The following is a 17,397-nucleotide window of genomic DNA, read 5'->3' on the forward strand; positions in this document are numbered from 1 at the left end:
TATCTTATCTTATACTTGTAACAGAAGGCAATGGAAGATTTCTGGTTCTGGTTTCTGTTTGTAGTCCGAGTAGATTTAAATAAATCCTGTTTGAGCAGGCTGCAGGTCCTCTTCATAAACAGTCCAAGTGGAGAGCAAAAAAGGTGGAAGGCACTAGCTGAAGTGAGGTCTTGTAACCCATTGGCTATTCTCTAACAGTGATTTACATAAAGAATTTTATTTTTTTCTGATTCATTTGCATTCATATGCAGATATCTGTTTATAGAAATTAGCAGAAATGTTTTCTGTTTCTGTCTCAAGTGCGCAGCAACCTCCAGGGCTGAAAAACAAAGCCAACTTGCAAATGTCAAAAACTGCAGTTTATCAAATAGCCACTTGAGGCTGGCTCTGAAAGTGAGTAAATCCCCACTGATCCCTTTGTTAAAATACCAAACTTTATAGCAGAAATAAACATGTTTACAGCCTGGTACAAAAATGATTTTCGTCTCCATGGCCAATTTCCCCATTTGTAATGACTGTAGATAGGGTAGAATTTTTATACAAGTCACTCTTTTATATTTTAATAAGGCTTAAGGTTACCCACAATTAAAGCTGGGCCGCTTTGGTCACTTCTGAATCCAAAAAAACACGATTGCGACGGCTGAAATGCTGAACTCAAGGGCTCAAAACAGGAGTCCAAAAAGCCAAAGAATGATGTCACAGCAGCTACATCCAATAATTGATAAAGTCTATAGTCTAACGTTGCTAAAGGAATTGCAAACAATGAGCAGTGTACTGAAGAGACGACAATCCAGAAGACGCTTTCTTGATTTTTTTCAAAGACATGGGAAGAAGGCAATGAGCAATTTTTGAAGAAATAACCCAAAAATTAGCAAAAAGAAAAAAATGCAAAAGATTACCTGAAAAATAGCTAAAGAAAAAAAAAAATAATAATAATAAAAAGAAACAATAACAAGGAAATAATTAAAGGAAACATGATTTTAAAAAGGTAATTGCGATAATTATAAATATAGTTTGAAAATCTACTAAATCTTGCAGTTTGTGGAACATTTCTTGTCAAGTTGCTCATTGCATTTTTTCAACATGTTTTTTTTTTTTTTTTTTACGAATTTAAACATCAGTTTGTTCAGGGTTCAGGTTTAAATACCTGTGAAAGGTGTCTGAACAAGCACAAAAATAATAAAACAATAAAAAGCAGCGCAATAAAAGTAATTTCTATTCAGCTTTCAAAAGGTTAATAAAGAACTCTTTTGATATGTATATAAGTTATGTAATAGTTGGACATGGCCATTTACTGTAGTTTATATGTTTCTGAGGCTGAGCCAAAGATGTCATGGGAAAGCACAGATCAACTGATTTGTCATCCATTATGGTACCCTTTTTTTCTTTTGTGTTGTGTCTATATTAGGGAACAATATTTTGTGGAAGCATCCCTGTTCTGCTATCATACCAACTGCGCAATTTTCATGCACAGCACAAAGACAACCAGAAGCACTACTTTGACATGTTGGTATTTTTCTGTATTTAGCACAAAGGTGTAAGAAGTGACACAGACAGTTGTTTTATTCCGATGAGGCAGCACAGCGCTGAGTGTTGGTATTTTGGTGAAAGCTGAGTTGTATGTGGTAAGAATAGAAATCTAAAAAACATTTTTGTTTTTGCTTTTTTGTTTGGGTAGTGCAGCCTCACCCGGCAGATAATTTGGCGATTCTGACAATCAGCACACGCTAAATCCTTTGAAGGAAATGTACAGTCCTAATAATGTAATAAACAGCTTTAATTAAGCACTCACAGGCAAGTGGATGTGACTACAGAAAAAAACACTCTGCAGGAACTTAAACACTAATTGGTACTTCTTAGCAGTATCTGTCATCTGCAGGTGCTTTTTACTAAAAATATGAGTCATCCTTTTTTTGGTTTCTGTGGTTAAATCCCTTCAGCCATCTGAAGGCAGCAGGACAGATATACGTGATAAATCTGCATCCTCCAATTTAAGAAGTAGCACAGTGGGCCAAGCCACTGCGCACAGTGATCCACTGTGTTTACATTGATTAAATCATGTGCAAACAACACCGGGCTACACAGATTACCATGCAGACTTGTACACATCAAACTGCTAGGCTGGTATTTATGTGACATCCTGTAGTTGCACCGGACAAAAGAATCTCACAGTGAAAAGCACTGAGACAATTACCACTCATTCTCTCGCTCCGCCTTCCTCTCTCTCTCTCTCTCATCGAAAACACAGCATTACCGACAGCCGATATTCCCGCGCGTCATGGCCTCCTTTTTTTCATCAAGCAAAAGTGGCATCTCATTTGAATTCTTGAAATGCATTTATAGCTGTGATACGTGACACAGCAAAAACAGCTTAAAATCTGTTACCCTTTTCTATTATTGAGTTGTATAGTGATTGAATAAATAATATTGACAACAGAGTGTGTAGGTTAAGTACAGTCGATCACTGGAAAATGTCTAAGGGTAATATCACAGGAGGCACGACACGTCTCTAACTGCACTTTGACTGCCTCTGCAATTCAACTTTAAATGCTGTGCCATCTGCATTTGGCTGCAGATTTGTTGTGCCTGATTATATTTACGTCTGCAAACTCGGCATCATTCAAACATTATTATCCTACCTGGAGAAACTCTCTCCTCTGCTTTTAGTGAGCTATTTTCAAAATGCCACAGCTGTTGAAGAGGTACGAAACCGGTAATGAGACTGGCTGAGAAGTTTAATTTTTATCACCGCAGCCCGTCTCACAGCATGCTTTAACACTTACATCACAGTTTCAAAGTTTTCATTAACCCATCAAAAAGTTCCTGTTACTCAACAGTATCTGGTAACAGTATCTTTTAAAAATAAATGTATTTAAAATGAGAGTTTGCCATTTTGGACTTTGGTGTCTTGCAGTGAGATAGATAAGAACAAGACCACTCTCGTGTTGAAGCTACTACCAGCTCAGCTTAACACAAATCCTGGAAATGAGGAAACAGCAAGCCTCGCTCTGTCCAAATGTAACAATAGTAATTTGTTAACTAGCAGATCTTGATCTCCCCAACATGGTGCCCGCGCAGATACATCACGGCAAGCTTGGAGCAGCGACCCATGAGGTATCCCCGTGTCTGTATCTGGTGTCTACTACATACTCAATCTATATGTACTGCTTACTAATAAATGATTTAGTAGGCAGTATGCAGTATGCTGCAACCTGTTTTTTATTGTCAATTAATCTGTGATTATTTTCCTGAGTAATCAATTAAGTTGCTCTATAAAATGCCAGACAATGTTAAAAAAAAAAAGTCCATCATTTTTTACAAAGCCCAAGATAACGTCTTCAAATGTCGACCCAGAGATATTCAGTTCAGTGTCACAGATGAGAGAAAACCCACAAAATGTTCACGTTTAAGAAGCTGGATTCAGAGAATAACTACTTTTTTTTCTTTAAAAAATGACTCAAACAGTTTAATCAGTTTTGAAATAAGTTGGCAAATAATTCAACAGTTGAAAACTAATCAATGAATCAATGAATCGGTGCAGCTCTAGTATGCAGTACTGCAGCGGCTCTCACATCCCCGAAATGCATTGCAACAAATTTCCAAACAGGTTTTATTTGGATAAACTGACCACATATTTGGAAGCTAAAAACTTGTCTTAAAAAAACATTAAAACCTTATAAAGTGACATTAACAGCGTTTTGCCTTACACAATATCTCTGCCATTGCAGATAAGACGAAATGCATTGTGGGTCAGTTGAGTATATCTGATAAGCCTCGGTCTCATACTAAGACGTTTTTGTTAATATAGCATAAATATATTATACAGTGTGAATGCAGACTACAGTAGTTTTAATATCCTGACCTGTTTTGAAATTGGGTTGCATCACGTACATAAGCATCACAGATCTCTTTAATCTCAAATATGCACACACAACAAGATCTGAAAATGATGGCATATCACACCCTGCAGGATGCTATCAGGATTATCATGCCAGAGGGAGCCACTTATGTGATCTCTCTCACATGATCTCATTGGGAAGCACATGTAAACAAAAGGGGGTTGACTTGTTGCAACAACTTGCTGTAATGTTAATAATTCTTTGCAGCTAAAAAAACAAAAACTAAAGAAAAGCAGAAGGCTAAACAAGTCTTGATGAGGAAATGTTCTGGGAGAGGAAGTGAACACTGGTTGTCTATTCTTCAGCGCGAACGGGAGGTAAGATTTTAACTGTTATTTTTTTTATATCTGTTAACAGATATCACAGATGTTACCTGTGTTCATAATTCTGTTCATAACTTTTATGGACAGAATTTCTAGGCGCAGCCAGGGTGTTGAGGGGGTCCAGTTTGGTGACCTCAGGATTGGGTCGCTGCTTTTTGCAGATGATGTGGTCCTGTTGGCTTCATCAGGCCGTGACCTCCAGCTCTCACTGAATCGGTTCGCAGCTGAGTGTGAAGCGGCTGGGATGAGAATCAGCACCTCCAAATCCGAGACCATGGTTCTCAGCCGGAAAAGGGTGGCGTGCCCCCTCCAGATCGGGGACGAAGTCCTGCCCCAAGTGGAGGAGTTTAAGTACCTCGGGGTCTTGTTCACAAGTGAGGGAAGGATGGAGCGGGAGATCGACAGGCGGATCGGTGCAGCGTCTGCAGTAATGCGGACTCTGCACCGATCTGTCGTGGTGAAGAGGGAGCTGAGCCGAAAGGCAAAGCTCTCGATTTACCGGTCGATCTTCGTTCCTACCCTCACCTATGGTCTTGAGCTTTGGGTAGTGACCGAAAGAACAAGATTGCGGGTACAAGCGGCCAAAATGAGCTTCCTCCGTAGGGTGGCTGGGCTCTCCCTTAGAGATAGGGTGAGAAGCTCGGTCATCCGGGAGGAGCTCGGAGTAGAGCCGCTGCTCCTCTGCGTTGAGAAGAGCCAGATGAGATGGCTTGGGTATCTAATTAGGATGCCTCCAGGATGCCTCCCTGGTGAGTTGTTCAGGGCACGTCCCACCGGTAGGAGGCCCCGGGGAAGACCCAGGACACGCTGGAGAGACTATGTCTCTCAGCTGGCCTGGGAACCCCTCGTGGTCCCCCGGGAAGAGCTGGACGAAGTGGCCCGGGGAGAGGGAAGTCTGGGTTTCCCTGCTTAGGCTGCTGCCCCTGAGACCCGACCCCGGATAAGCGGAAGAAAATGGGTGGATGGATGGATCTGTTAACAGTAGTGTACTGGCTAATGTTACCCTCGAGGGATATAATGTTGACTGTTGATGACGTAAATTTTAACCATACAGATTTAATTGCCAAAATATAAAACAAATTCCAAAATATTTGGGATGGCCCCAGTGAGTCTACAAGCAGTTCATGAGGCCTCTTTTTTTTCTTTTTTTAAATGTGGTTTAGTGTGGTTTTTTAAAAAGTGTTACAGTGCTTTGATATACTATGTGACATATTAGGTACAAAACAAAGACTAGAGAGACAGAACATAGTGATGAAGAAAAAAAAACAAAAAGTAAAGAAAAGAAACAATCCCCCAATAATTCAAAACAAATAAATAAATAACTAGACTAGACTATAACTATGCCTGCATGTACCAGTCAAGTTGCACTTATAGTTTACATACATGGATGCTTCACACACAGAACATCTATACAACCAGCACAGTTTAAAGGTGGTTCTTAAGGGTTCCTGAGTTATGGCCAAGAACATGTTTAATGAGGTCACCATGACCTTGACATTTGACCTTAAACCACCTGATTCTAATCTAATCTAATGCAAGGTCAAAGGGAGCTTGACCTTTGAATACCAAATTCTAATCAGCTCATTGCTGAGTCCAGGTGAATCATTGTGTCAAATTGGAATACATTCCCCCAAGGCGTCCTTGAGATATTGCTTTCACAAGAATGAAACAAATACAACGTCATTGTGACCTCTGACCACCGTGATCTAATTAGTTCATCCTTGAGTCTACTCCAAAGTTTATGCCAAATTTTAAGAAATTCCCTCAAGATGTTCTTGAGATATCAAGTTCACAAGAATGAGACAGAAAAATTCACAGTGACATTGAACTTTGACCTATGACCACCAAAATCTACTCAATTTATCCTTGCATCTAAGTCCTGATTGTGTTAAATAAGAAAATATCACGTTCACAAGAATCAGACGGACGTATGAAAAACCTGAAAACATAATGCCTCTGGCTATGGCTGCTGGCGCGGAGGCATAACAAGCAAAAGTAGCAAGCTGTAAGATATGTATTTGTAAAAATGTAAAAAGACAATTTGCAGAGAAGTAAGAGCTAAATTAACTCAAACTGTCAAACTCTGACTTCTGTTTTATGGACCAGCGGGGAACATTTCTCTTTAATATGATTAAGAAAGGAATTCCATACTAAAGGTCTTTGTGGAATTTCTTCATAAGTATTTTATTTTGCAGTGTGACTGAATCTGTAAACCTCTCACACTACCAGATAATCTGTGCCAAAAATTTGGTCCTGGTCAAAGTCCCACACCTGATTTCTATCTCTAAAGGGAGGGGTGAAATTGGGATAAATCAGCCAAAAACTTCCATAGTCTGAGTACTAAAGTTGTACCCTCAACTTTAGTAAGTGCAACTCGATGAGAGTGGGATCGATCTTCTCATCTAACTCTTGGCCAGAAAGCGAATAAGCATATTTCCAGAAATGTCAAATTTTTCCTTTAACACCTGGCCAAAACATTCTGGTTCCCCTGTGCTCATAACTTATTCATGCATCTCACAAAGTTCTGTATTAATTCTGGAAGTGTTATACTTTCCAGCCCCCCCCTCCCCCGATTTTCCTGTTGGACTCCCATTGCCCTCACATGGTTCCCTCCCGGGGTCATGATTCTCCCAGATTTCTCCTGATTTATGACAAATTTTCAGAATGTTTTTTCTTTTTTATTATCACAACTTGTTTCTGGCAATGTACAAAGTTCATGAGCCTATGACTCCAAAAATCTATTATACATTTACACAAAATGTTTTCTGGCATGCAAGTGATGCGGAAGATAGTACTCGTGCCTCCTTTTTTATCAGAGATCCTGAAATTCCCTAAGTTGTCAATACTGCAGTCAGTTTTGATAATGTAATCTGTACAATAAAGGAAGCATATTTCAAACCATGTTACTCAAATCTAAGAAAAACTAATAAATAACACAAGACACTCTAATAAACTCAAACTGATAGAAGCAACAAAGAGAGAAACTGTTTTGATGTCCAACATTCAGTGTCCTCTTTTATCTCACCCAACATTTCTGTATCGAAAGATGTAATATATCTCAGGTTGACAGCAAGCCCACTCAATTGTTTGAATAGCACAACAATGCTATCATTCATGATAACTGCATAATGATAATAAATGGGTATATTCATTACAGCCTTCACTATATCCTGCGGTGATACATGACATCAGCGTCTGGTTTAAATCTTCAAAACAAGAAATCACACGTTTATTCTTTGAACTCTCAACCTGTGTACAATGTGTTAATTGAATAGTGCATGGTTAAATAATCACACACAGATGAGATCTCTTGTCTCTGGGCAGAAAGCTGTTTTTACGCCCCTAACCTTCCTGGTAAGGATCTCAGCTCCAGTAGGAAATACATAAACCACAAAGCCAAGAAAAGACAATTCTTCCAACACCTGACACTGCTGTATTTGTTGCTGTCTCAGAGAAGTGCTGAGAGTTGAGTTACATGCACAGTGGCGTCCTGCTCTGAATAAATGCGATCTGTCCACAACAGCCGGCTGTCTAGTGCACAAGATTGCATTTGTGGTGCTAGAAAAACAGCTTTAATGTATCTGTATTAATAAGGCTTAAACGTAATATGTGTCAGCTCATGCCTTTCTGTTCGACAATAATTAAAGAACCAGCCTGGCATCAAAAAACGAAGCTCCGGCAGTGTCTCACAGCATCAGATACTGATGCACAATCTGTGATGGGTAGAAAACTAAAAAAAAACCAAAATTATAATTATGGAAATGATACCCAACAACGCATGCATCCACTCCACTCCACTATTTGACGTTCAGAGCGATGGATGGAGAATAAGACAAAGAAGTCTGCTTAGGGCAGGGGGAGCTCAGGTAGAAAGGTTGACAAGCACAGGACTTTGAACCTGGAGACCGGTGTTTGACCGGTGTGCACCTAAAAATCAATGTTGAGTTATTTTGTCACATCAGTCGTTATTTACATGAGTCGACTCTCATGACTGACATCAACCATGATCTCTCCCTAGCCTAATCCAAGTCGTCTGAAATTCCACCTCATGCAAGCATAAAAACTGATGTGTTTCCACACGTATTTTATATTCACAATTTTTAATTTGTGCAATTTGAGGGTTAATGGAAACCCACCTATTGAATGTCATCTTGGATATCTGAAATGCACTTACTGGCACCGGGAAAAAAATTACAGATATACGCAAATTATACACAGTCCTGCTATTAAATGTTAAAACATCCACTTATATGATTTAAGGATTTAAATATATCTTACATTTAGTTTTGACTAGCCCAATCAAAATTGGAGATATCTTGAAATATAATTTTTACTGGCAAGAATGTATGGTGGATGTCCTTAATTAACATTCTGACCAGTGAAGATGCAATTTGGCTCAGAGAAATGCTATTATGGATATCTAAAACATAATTACTGATAGGAGTGTGGTTGGATGAAATGTTAAAAGGCTTGTCATAGGCTGCTGGCCTCTGCCCAAACGTCAAAACATGACGAGCAGGGATGAGATCATGTTGCAAGAACTTACATGAAACTAAGTATATTTGACATTTTTGGAAGGAACTCCCATTTTCACAAGACAAATGCAGCTCACACATTGTCATGGACAGTTGAGCAGTCAGGATTAGCTCGCAGAGAAGATGAGTTGCAGGTGTGAAATATTTAGCCATTACATGGTGGTTGAAAATATCTCTTTTACTCTGCTTCGCATCTTACAGATCTGGAAACACGACACGATTCATCCAGTTGGAATAGACTGTATATTGTGCCAGTTTTTCCTCACGCTTAGGGCAACAGCAGTGGAAGCTACTCACAAAAGCTGTAATGGATATTTTCTTCTTTCTGTTTCTACATTTCTTTTCCTTGTCTGCTGCTCTGTCTCCTGGAAGGCACATCTGAGCTAATACTGAATCTGAGAAACACAACACAACACAAAGCTAAAATACATCTCCCTAGCTGAGTTAGGCGCCCCTGGACAGACACGGTCCTTCATCCTCTGCCTCGAACCCCCTGGTCAAACAATGTTAGGGCATGTGTTGTTGAGTCTGTCTGCATTTAATTCACAGCTTACTGCTTTAATAGCTACAGCCCCCTGCTCGCTGCTGAACCCAGAGGCCATTCTGCCACCTGAGTCAGACATAATAGCCTGTACCGAGATACAGCTGTTCAAATGCCTCCTACAAATGAAGCTGGATGGACAGCCAGAGGTGTCTTTGCCATGTCGAGATGTTCATTTTCTCAGTATGTAGCATGTTGGCCCACCATTGCCTGTGTACACAGCACAGCTTGTGACAGATAACGTTTAGAAACGCTCACAGAATCCTCTGTATCCCACACCTGTGAATACTAAAGCCTGTCTACACATCAACATGCAGAGTGGGCATCCTTCTAGGGTTTTCAACCAGAGCACACAATTTTGGAACACAAGTAGATGTATTTAGATATTTATGTTTCTGTGCAAGTGCTCAGAGGAAAGAGAAAAAAGGTACAATTTAGACAAAGCAAATGCATGAGGAAGGTACAATGACAGGGGAAAAAACTAAGAAAAACACATGCTACTTACCAGGCATGTAGCATGTGTGCTAAGAGCAAAGTGTCTTCTAAAGACAAGTTGTCATTTGCCTCCATAAATGGGGAGTGTAATGCTCTGAGAAGCTGCACTTAAGCACAGTAGTGCTAACTTATCAGCATTCGAACACATGAGCCAATACAACAGTTTAAGTTAAACGTAAGCATGTACATGTATCTAGGAGTGTGTATGCATGAATAGAAAGAATGGTACTTAACAAAACCCATCATGTAAATCTCACCTGGAAGGCAAACCCAAACAGATCATGCCCTTCATTTACATATTTTTCTTCTCTCTCTCTGTTTCTCATCATCTCTTCTTCTTCCTGTGTTTTCAATTTTTAGTATTTCCTTTCTTTTTAAATTATTTTACTTCCACATTTTTCTTCCCATGCTGTCCCCTGTTATTTATCTGTGTCCTTATATGTTTTGTAACTCAATAACATCTGTACATCTCTCTCTCTCTCTGTCTGTTGTTTGTGTGTGTGTGTATGGGGGACAATATCTGGTGTTATACATCTGTGCAATATTTACCATTATGTCTTTTATTGAGGGGGATGTGCAATATCTGGTAAGGGGCATCTGCGCAATAATCTTAATGTGTGTGTTCTGGTGTTTATGGGTCTATGTGTTACTGAATGCATGTATTTTATTGTATATGTATACTGATATATCTTGTGTATATGTGAAGGCTGTGTACTGTTTTGTCGCCTGTTTCTCTTGAATGCCCAGGAACAGTTTTTCCTACGGGAGTCACTTAATGCTAATCATACATTTGATGTCGCCTTTTTGGATTTGTTAGTATGTCCATATTGTCTACATGAGTATAACTTCTTGGAGAATAATGGGGAAAAACATGCTAACATATCCCATAGAAAATGCTTATATGCTGAAGAAAGCAGGTCATGGTTACCATATTTACCAGATTAGCATGTTAGCATGAGTTTTGTACAGCTGTGGTACATGGGAATATAATTAGTATTGTCTTAACCGAGACAGATGCAATGGCACAGGGGACCATGACCTTCAAATACCAAAATCATATCAGTTCACTGAGTCCAAGCGATCATTTGTTCAAAATAAAAATAAAAATGGTTCAAAGTGTTCTTGAGATACTGCGTTCACAAGAATGAGACAGACAAGGTCACTGTGACCTTGACCATTTGACCTATGACCACCAAAATTGAATCAGTTAATCATTGAGCCCAAGTGGACCTTTGCACCAAATTTGAAGAAATTCTCTCAGGTGTTCTTAAGATATCGCATTGACAACATTGGGACAGACGGACATATGGACATATGGATGTACAGATGGACAGACAACCTGGACACAATGCCTTAACTATCGCCGGCTCGGAGGTATAAAAATGTGACCATGTTATCAGGATTCACCATCTATGACAATCTACACAACATTTTGTGCCAATTCATCCAGTTGATGTGGAAATACTTCACTAAAAAAGTGGTGATGAATCACAAAAGTTAGAAAGTCTCATCCTCTGGGAAATTAATAGAAGCATGTAAGTTTTTACAAAATCTCAATAATTATTGAGATATTTCATTCCAGGCCAATGTGACTGAGTGATTGAACAGGCTAAAAGCCATGCTGCTGGAAAAAGAATAAAAAATGCTGTTTATTTTTCGATTCTAGACAGGCAGATGGCTCTATACCAACTGTATGTGATTGTGTGAATATTGAGGAGATGTGTAATTCAGTTATACGGTGGTCACTGGGAAAAAAAAAGGTGTTTCTGAAATGTGACAGCTTTGGTGTTGAGCTGCTAAGCCCAATGATGAAGCAGTAGTCAGGGTTTTTTTTTCAGCCTTCAGCAATAATGAATGGGATTTCTGTTTGCCAAATGTGCTTTTAAAGGATATCAAGTCACTGTTTTTACAAAAAGCTAAATTTCCTGGAAAGCACTGGACAGTTTTGCAATATTTTTGTTTGACAAAGCCATAAAATAATGCTGATTGCTATTGGTTATTATATTTTCCATTTTAATTTCAAAACCCATCACAATTTATCTGAACAAAAGCAATCAACATGTAATGGACAACATTGGAGGGGAATCATTTTATATCTCTTTTCACTTAAAGGAGTGTTGACTCTATCATTTGGGCCTAAAAATGATGCCACGCTCAAAAGGACACCTCCGCTGTGAACAAATCATGTGTTAAGCAATGATAATGTTAACATTTGAAGCTATTTACTGGTTCCAGAGGGAGGCTGTTGGAGTGTGCAGGCACATCCAAGTGTGGGCTGGAAAAGATGGCCAGGTCTAGTGTTCGTAAAAATCAACCAATACTGGCATTAATCAGGGGACATTTTGTTTTCCACTTTTCTTTTTTCTCCCTTTTGAAGCATCATCCAATAAAGTAGCTGCAACAGTTTCTAGATATGTCATGCCAGAGAGCCACTATTTCATGAAAAGTTTGCAGTTTATCTTGTAAACTATACTGAAACACTGAACAACCTCTACACAGAAGTTCTGATAACTTATGTTGCACTGTGATAGAATCAAGCAAAAGCCATGACTGAAATATCTAATTAAACTATAGACATGCTGCATTCATGACATTTCTCCATTAGGTTTCATTGAGTGAGAACCAGTTGCAATATACAGACTGTAATATTGAAAATGCCTAATATAGTAAAAAGGATTGTTGGCAGTACTAACCAAAATTAATTCATTTTGCTGTCCTGGCATCCCTATCAGCAGAACAAAAAACACACTAAACTACAACGCTGAGGTGATGCAATACTGTGGTCATGCCAAATGCATCATGAGTTATGGTTAAAGGGACAGTACACCCCAAAATAAAATCTACAGATTTTTCCTTTTACCTGTAATACTATTAATGTAGGATGTATTAATATAGGAACTACTTTTTACCTGACTAAACAGGGGACACATCCCCCTCAATATTTAGATCATGTGCATACATGATTTGTATTGCAATATTTTTAAATGTCCTTTAAACTGATTTCAACTACTAAAATAAAAAAGATAAATAATAATAATCAACTGCAGATAGAATAAAGTTTAATACAGTTGCTACTGTCAAATAATAAGTTGAATATAGTACTGTTATAATAACCTTTAATAAAATACTAGAACTTCTAAGAAAGTTAAATTAGGTATTTTATGATGACATTTTCAAAACATATTGGAAGTGTTGATGTTTTTGCTGTGAACTTAAAGCTTCTGGTCGACAGCTGGATGTTGGCAGACAATTAAACAGATATCAAGGCACCTCTAACCGTGAGGATTCATTCACTGTGAACAAGCAACAAACTAACAACCCCCCAGTTCAGATATAACAAATATTTGCAAGTCTCAGTGGTGCTCCGTGGTCGCAAAATGTGACAAAATAGTCGCGATCGGAGCTTTGCAAATGCACACCTCACCTGCTCGCAATACCACCACTATCACTCATTAAAAGTTTACTGTAAGCTGGAAACACACTGACAGCTCTCTAGTTCACATACTAATAGTATTTGCAAATTGCAGCAGTGCTACACGGTCACAAAATGTGACTAAATAGTCATCGATGGAGCTCTGCAAAAGCCCTGCTTTGTGTGTGTGTCTGTGAGAGGCAGAGAGCCGTAGAAGAGATCGAGAGAACCAAAACACAGCTGACTCATCGAAATGACATATCAATGTATAGTCATTTTATACGTCACATGTATAACAAACTGTGATACATCAAGTATATTCGATATGACGCCCACCCCTACATATACACAATAAACTGATGCCGAAAAGGCACAAATTGCTGAATACAAAGTCACCAGAATGCAGAAAAGAGTTTCCGGATCAAAAGAAACAAAAACTAGGCCCTGATTTTTTCTGAAAACAGCTGCCTCTTGTGGCAGAAAGTGATGCCATGAGATCAGTAAAAGTTAACTAAAACAATAAAGTGAACCTAACACAGCCACTTGAGCCATTGTTGTCATTAGAATATTGACTATAGCAGCCTTAAGCAATTAAAACACCTTTGTTATGGTTAAGAAAGGATTGCTATCATGGTTTGAAGAATTGTAGCTAGGACATGGGGCAATGCATACAGTCTAACTTTAAGAAAAAAATACAGTGTCTCATTGGCAGTGGGATTAAGTCATGAGTTTATGCAGGCAGCTTCCATCAGTCTCTCCACAAACAGAAGGACTCATTTTTGCCTTCATTAAATTTAAACTCTGCAAGAGCTGCCTGTCTATCTGTAACATTTGTCACCTCAGCTTTGAGCACAGGTGCTATAGCAACAGCATGAAGTAGGAAGCAGCCCTGAGAATAGCATACACAAAACTTACTGAGAACTTTTACAGTATAACAATTCAACTAAATATCACATTCATGGGAAACAACTCATTCTTTTTGGAACAGATAATTTCTTGTATCTGTTCTTAAATCTGTTTCTGTGGTGCTTCTAGGTTTTGTTACTTAAGCAAAGGTCAAGGTTGCAAAAAAAATCTAATTAAAAACACTAATTCAACACGCACTGTTTTCACATCTTGCAGCTGGTGCTTAGAGGAACATATCCTTACAGTCCAGGTTTTTCTACTTTATAAGATGGCAGTGCAGGTGGATTTTTAAGATGCTCTTCTTTTCTCAGTACTTTCCATCCAGTATTTCTCTTCCTTGTGTCTGTCCCGGAGGAAACAGATATGAATGGTGATAAGGAGCCAGATGGGAGCAGAGCTATGAATCCACACTATAAGGCAGTAAAAATTTAGAGGTCCATTGTTAACTCTGGAGGGAGATATTGATTGGTGCTGTGCGTTAAGTGAAGCATCAACACTGTCGCACTAATAGTAACCAAGGAAGGCTCATAAATATTTTGCCTTCATCCCGACCTCTTTCAGTTGGTTCTGATGTAATTAAATGATGGTCATCTGATGTCTGCTGCAGACCTTGGGCTAAATAATCGTGTAGATAACCAGAATTCTCACACAAGTTCATGGACAAAATATTAAAACTTTTCCATGACTTTTCAAGGACCAATAATAAAAATTCCAATGACCATTCACAATGTATAACTCAAAGAAAACTATATTGTACTTTACAAATAATGTTTAGTATCTTATTACTGATGGTTGGAGAGGTAGCTTCCAAGGTGAGGGAGTGAAAGCCGAGAGTTCAGTTGGCCTGTTGCCTATTTTGTTTAAAAAAGTGACATTGGCTTCTGAACACCAAAATCTAAGCATTTCATCATTGAGTCCAAGTGATCATTTGTGCCAAATTTGAAAAAAACTCCCTCAAAGTGTTTCTTTAGACACAGGGTTCACAAGAATAAGAAAGAAGTCACAGTCACCTTGACCTTTGACCTATGACAACCAAAGTCTACGCAGTTCATTCTTCTGTTCGAGTGGACATTTGTATCAACTTTGAAGAAATTCCTTCAAGGCATTCTTGAGATATTGCATTCACAAAAATGGGACGGGCAGACAACTTGAAAACATAGCGCCTCCAGCCATGGCAATAGCCGTTGCTGAGGCTAAAAAACCGTCACACATCAGTGCACAACTATGCAGAGCAGAGCTACGTTACTTTACAGAGATAAATTTGACATTATGTTACATAATTTTCCAGGCCTGGAAAACAAGATAGTGGGATTTCATGACTTTTAAAGGCTGTCTATGTCTGTGGGAACCCTGGATAATACTTTTATGTTTTCTTGCTCAAAGTCAGACTTAATTATCCTGATACTTTAAACCCAACTTTTTCACAACTGATTGAAGACCAAGTAACTTTTTACAGTGTATACTTGAGAATCAGTTAATTTAACAACATCAGTATACATTTTAGGGGAGAAAGTAAAGTATGATTCTTTTTTTTTTGTCAATTTACTTTATAAACATTACAAGCAAACTCATGAGATATTTAATGCCCATTGTGAGATGATGTAATAAAAACAGGGCTTCTGAAAAAAAGGACATCTTTCTTAGTGGTTTGAATTCCAAGTTAAAACAACAACAACTGCATTTCATCAAGTTGCATCAGTAAAAGACACCATTCCCAGTTCAAAGTCAAATGCTCAAATTGAACAAGTAGGTGCCTTTCATGCTCTAAAAGTTGTCATTTTCAGTTAAGATCAAATGTGACACACAGTGCGCAGTGAAGAGGAGAGGCAATATATATCTGCAGGGTTGGACGTAGTCATGGGCACAAAGCACTGTCTGCAAAGTTCATTCTTAAGACCTCAAACCTTGCTATCAGAGATGTGACTGTTATGCTCGTAACTTAAAGTGACAGGAGGACAACTTGATTGGAAAAAATGAGTTAGGCTGAAAGTCTGTCTGCATATATTGTGTATGAACAGCATGTTTATTTTTCCTTGATAGCAATGTAAGAAATGTTCAATAAATCCTCCATATAATTAAAACACCCATATGCCCAAAGTGGGGGTAATGCCCCTTTAAGGCCAGTTACCATCTGCCATTAACCAGAAGACGCAGACCAAGCAGCAGCCATAGAAGAAGAAGACTGGGGGATTGGCTGAAGTTATTTTTAGTATGACTTTTTCGACCATGAATAACAGCGCACCATGATCGCCACATAAAGTTAGCTACAGTAGCTGTAAAGTTTACTCATGTAATGCTAATGGTAAGTTAGGAAGTTAGCAAGTTAGCGTGACTGTCTAACTGGCTGTTTCATATAACGATATGACATAATGTGACTCAAGGTAACATGAATAAAACTTTAATACATTAACACATCTGTAAATATGATTTCTGTCTCAGTCATGTCAGACGGACTTTCATTGCTACATCACAATGTCGTCAACGTCCATCTTGTTGTTGTTTTGTTTAAGAAACAGCAGAAATTATAAACTGTGGGTGTAAAAATTGCACACAAAGTTACTGTTGAGATTTTTATTTTGTCTATTTATTCTGTAATAATTGTCTCTAAAACAAAGTGTTCAGAGTTTGACATGTTCCTTACCAGAGCGAATATTTCTTTATCTGTTTATTATTATATTGATGACAATATTTTAGATTATAATTGATTTGTTCTACCTCAGATTTGTGAAATATTCTGCTGTTTGGCAGATGTTGTCATGTTCTGATAATAAAAAAAAAAAACAGCTCAAGCCAAAATGAATCATATGATTTCTTCAACTTTCACTTAGGAGCAAAAATAAGCATTTAAACTAATATGATTATGATGGTAATGATTGACTTTTTTGGTAGATAATTATCGTTATCAAGCAAAATGAAAAGTTTATAATGTGTTAACATTTTTAGCCATATGGCCCAGGCCTTGTCAGTATAAGTATGTATGTCTGTGTGCTGTACCTGTCCCGAGGTCGGTGTGCTCCTGAGACATGTGCTGGCTCTGGTGGACCCATTCCCCGTTGCACTTGAAGAAGATCTGAAGAGCAGGCCGAGCTTGACACCGCAGCTTGATGGGGTTACTCTTGACAATGTAAGCGTCAACAGGCTCCTCCAGAAAGTGCGGCAGAGTCCCAGACTGGCCATGCTGCAGCGCTTCACCTCGGGGACCTGAGGAACAAAACGAGAATGAAAAGAGATGCAAATTGAATGACTGAACAAAAACAGAATCTGGAAGTTAATTATTAATCAACGA

General features: G+C 38.6%; 1 protein-coding gene across 1 annotated transcript in view; it reads right to left on the reverse strand.

Annotated features, from left to right (window-relative positions):
* LOC121960063 (netrin receptor UNC5D-like) overlaps positions 1–17,397 on the reverse strand; it is an 89,742-nt gene that overhangs the window by 70,989 nt on the left and 1,356 nt on the right. The window contains 1 exon segment of the mRNA XM_042509661.1: positions 17,106–17,312. Coding sequence (XP_042365595.1) covers positions 17,106–17,312 — 207 coding nt within the window.

The sequence above is a fragment of the Plectropomus leopardus genome, chromosome 20 (assembly GCF_008729295.1).
Source record: "Plectropomus leopardus isolate mb chromosome 20, YSFRI_Pleo_2.0, whole genome shotgun sequence".
Taxonomy (NCBI): Eukaryota; Metazoa; Chordata; class Actinopteri; order Perciformes; family Serranidae; genus Plectropomus; species Plectropomus leopardus.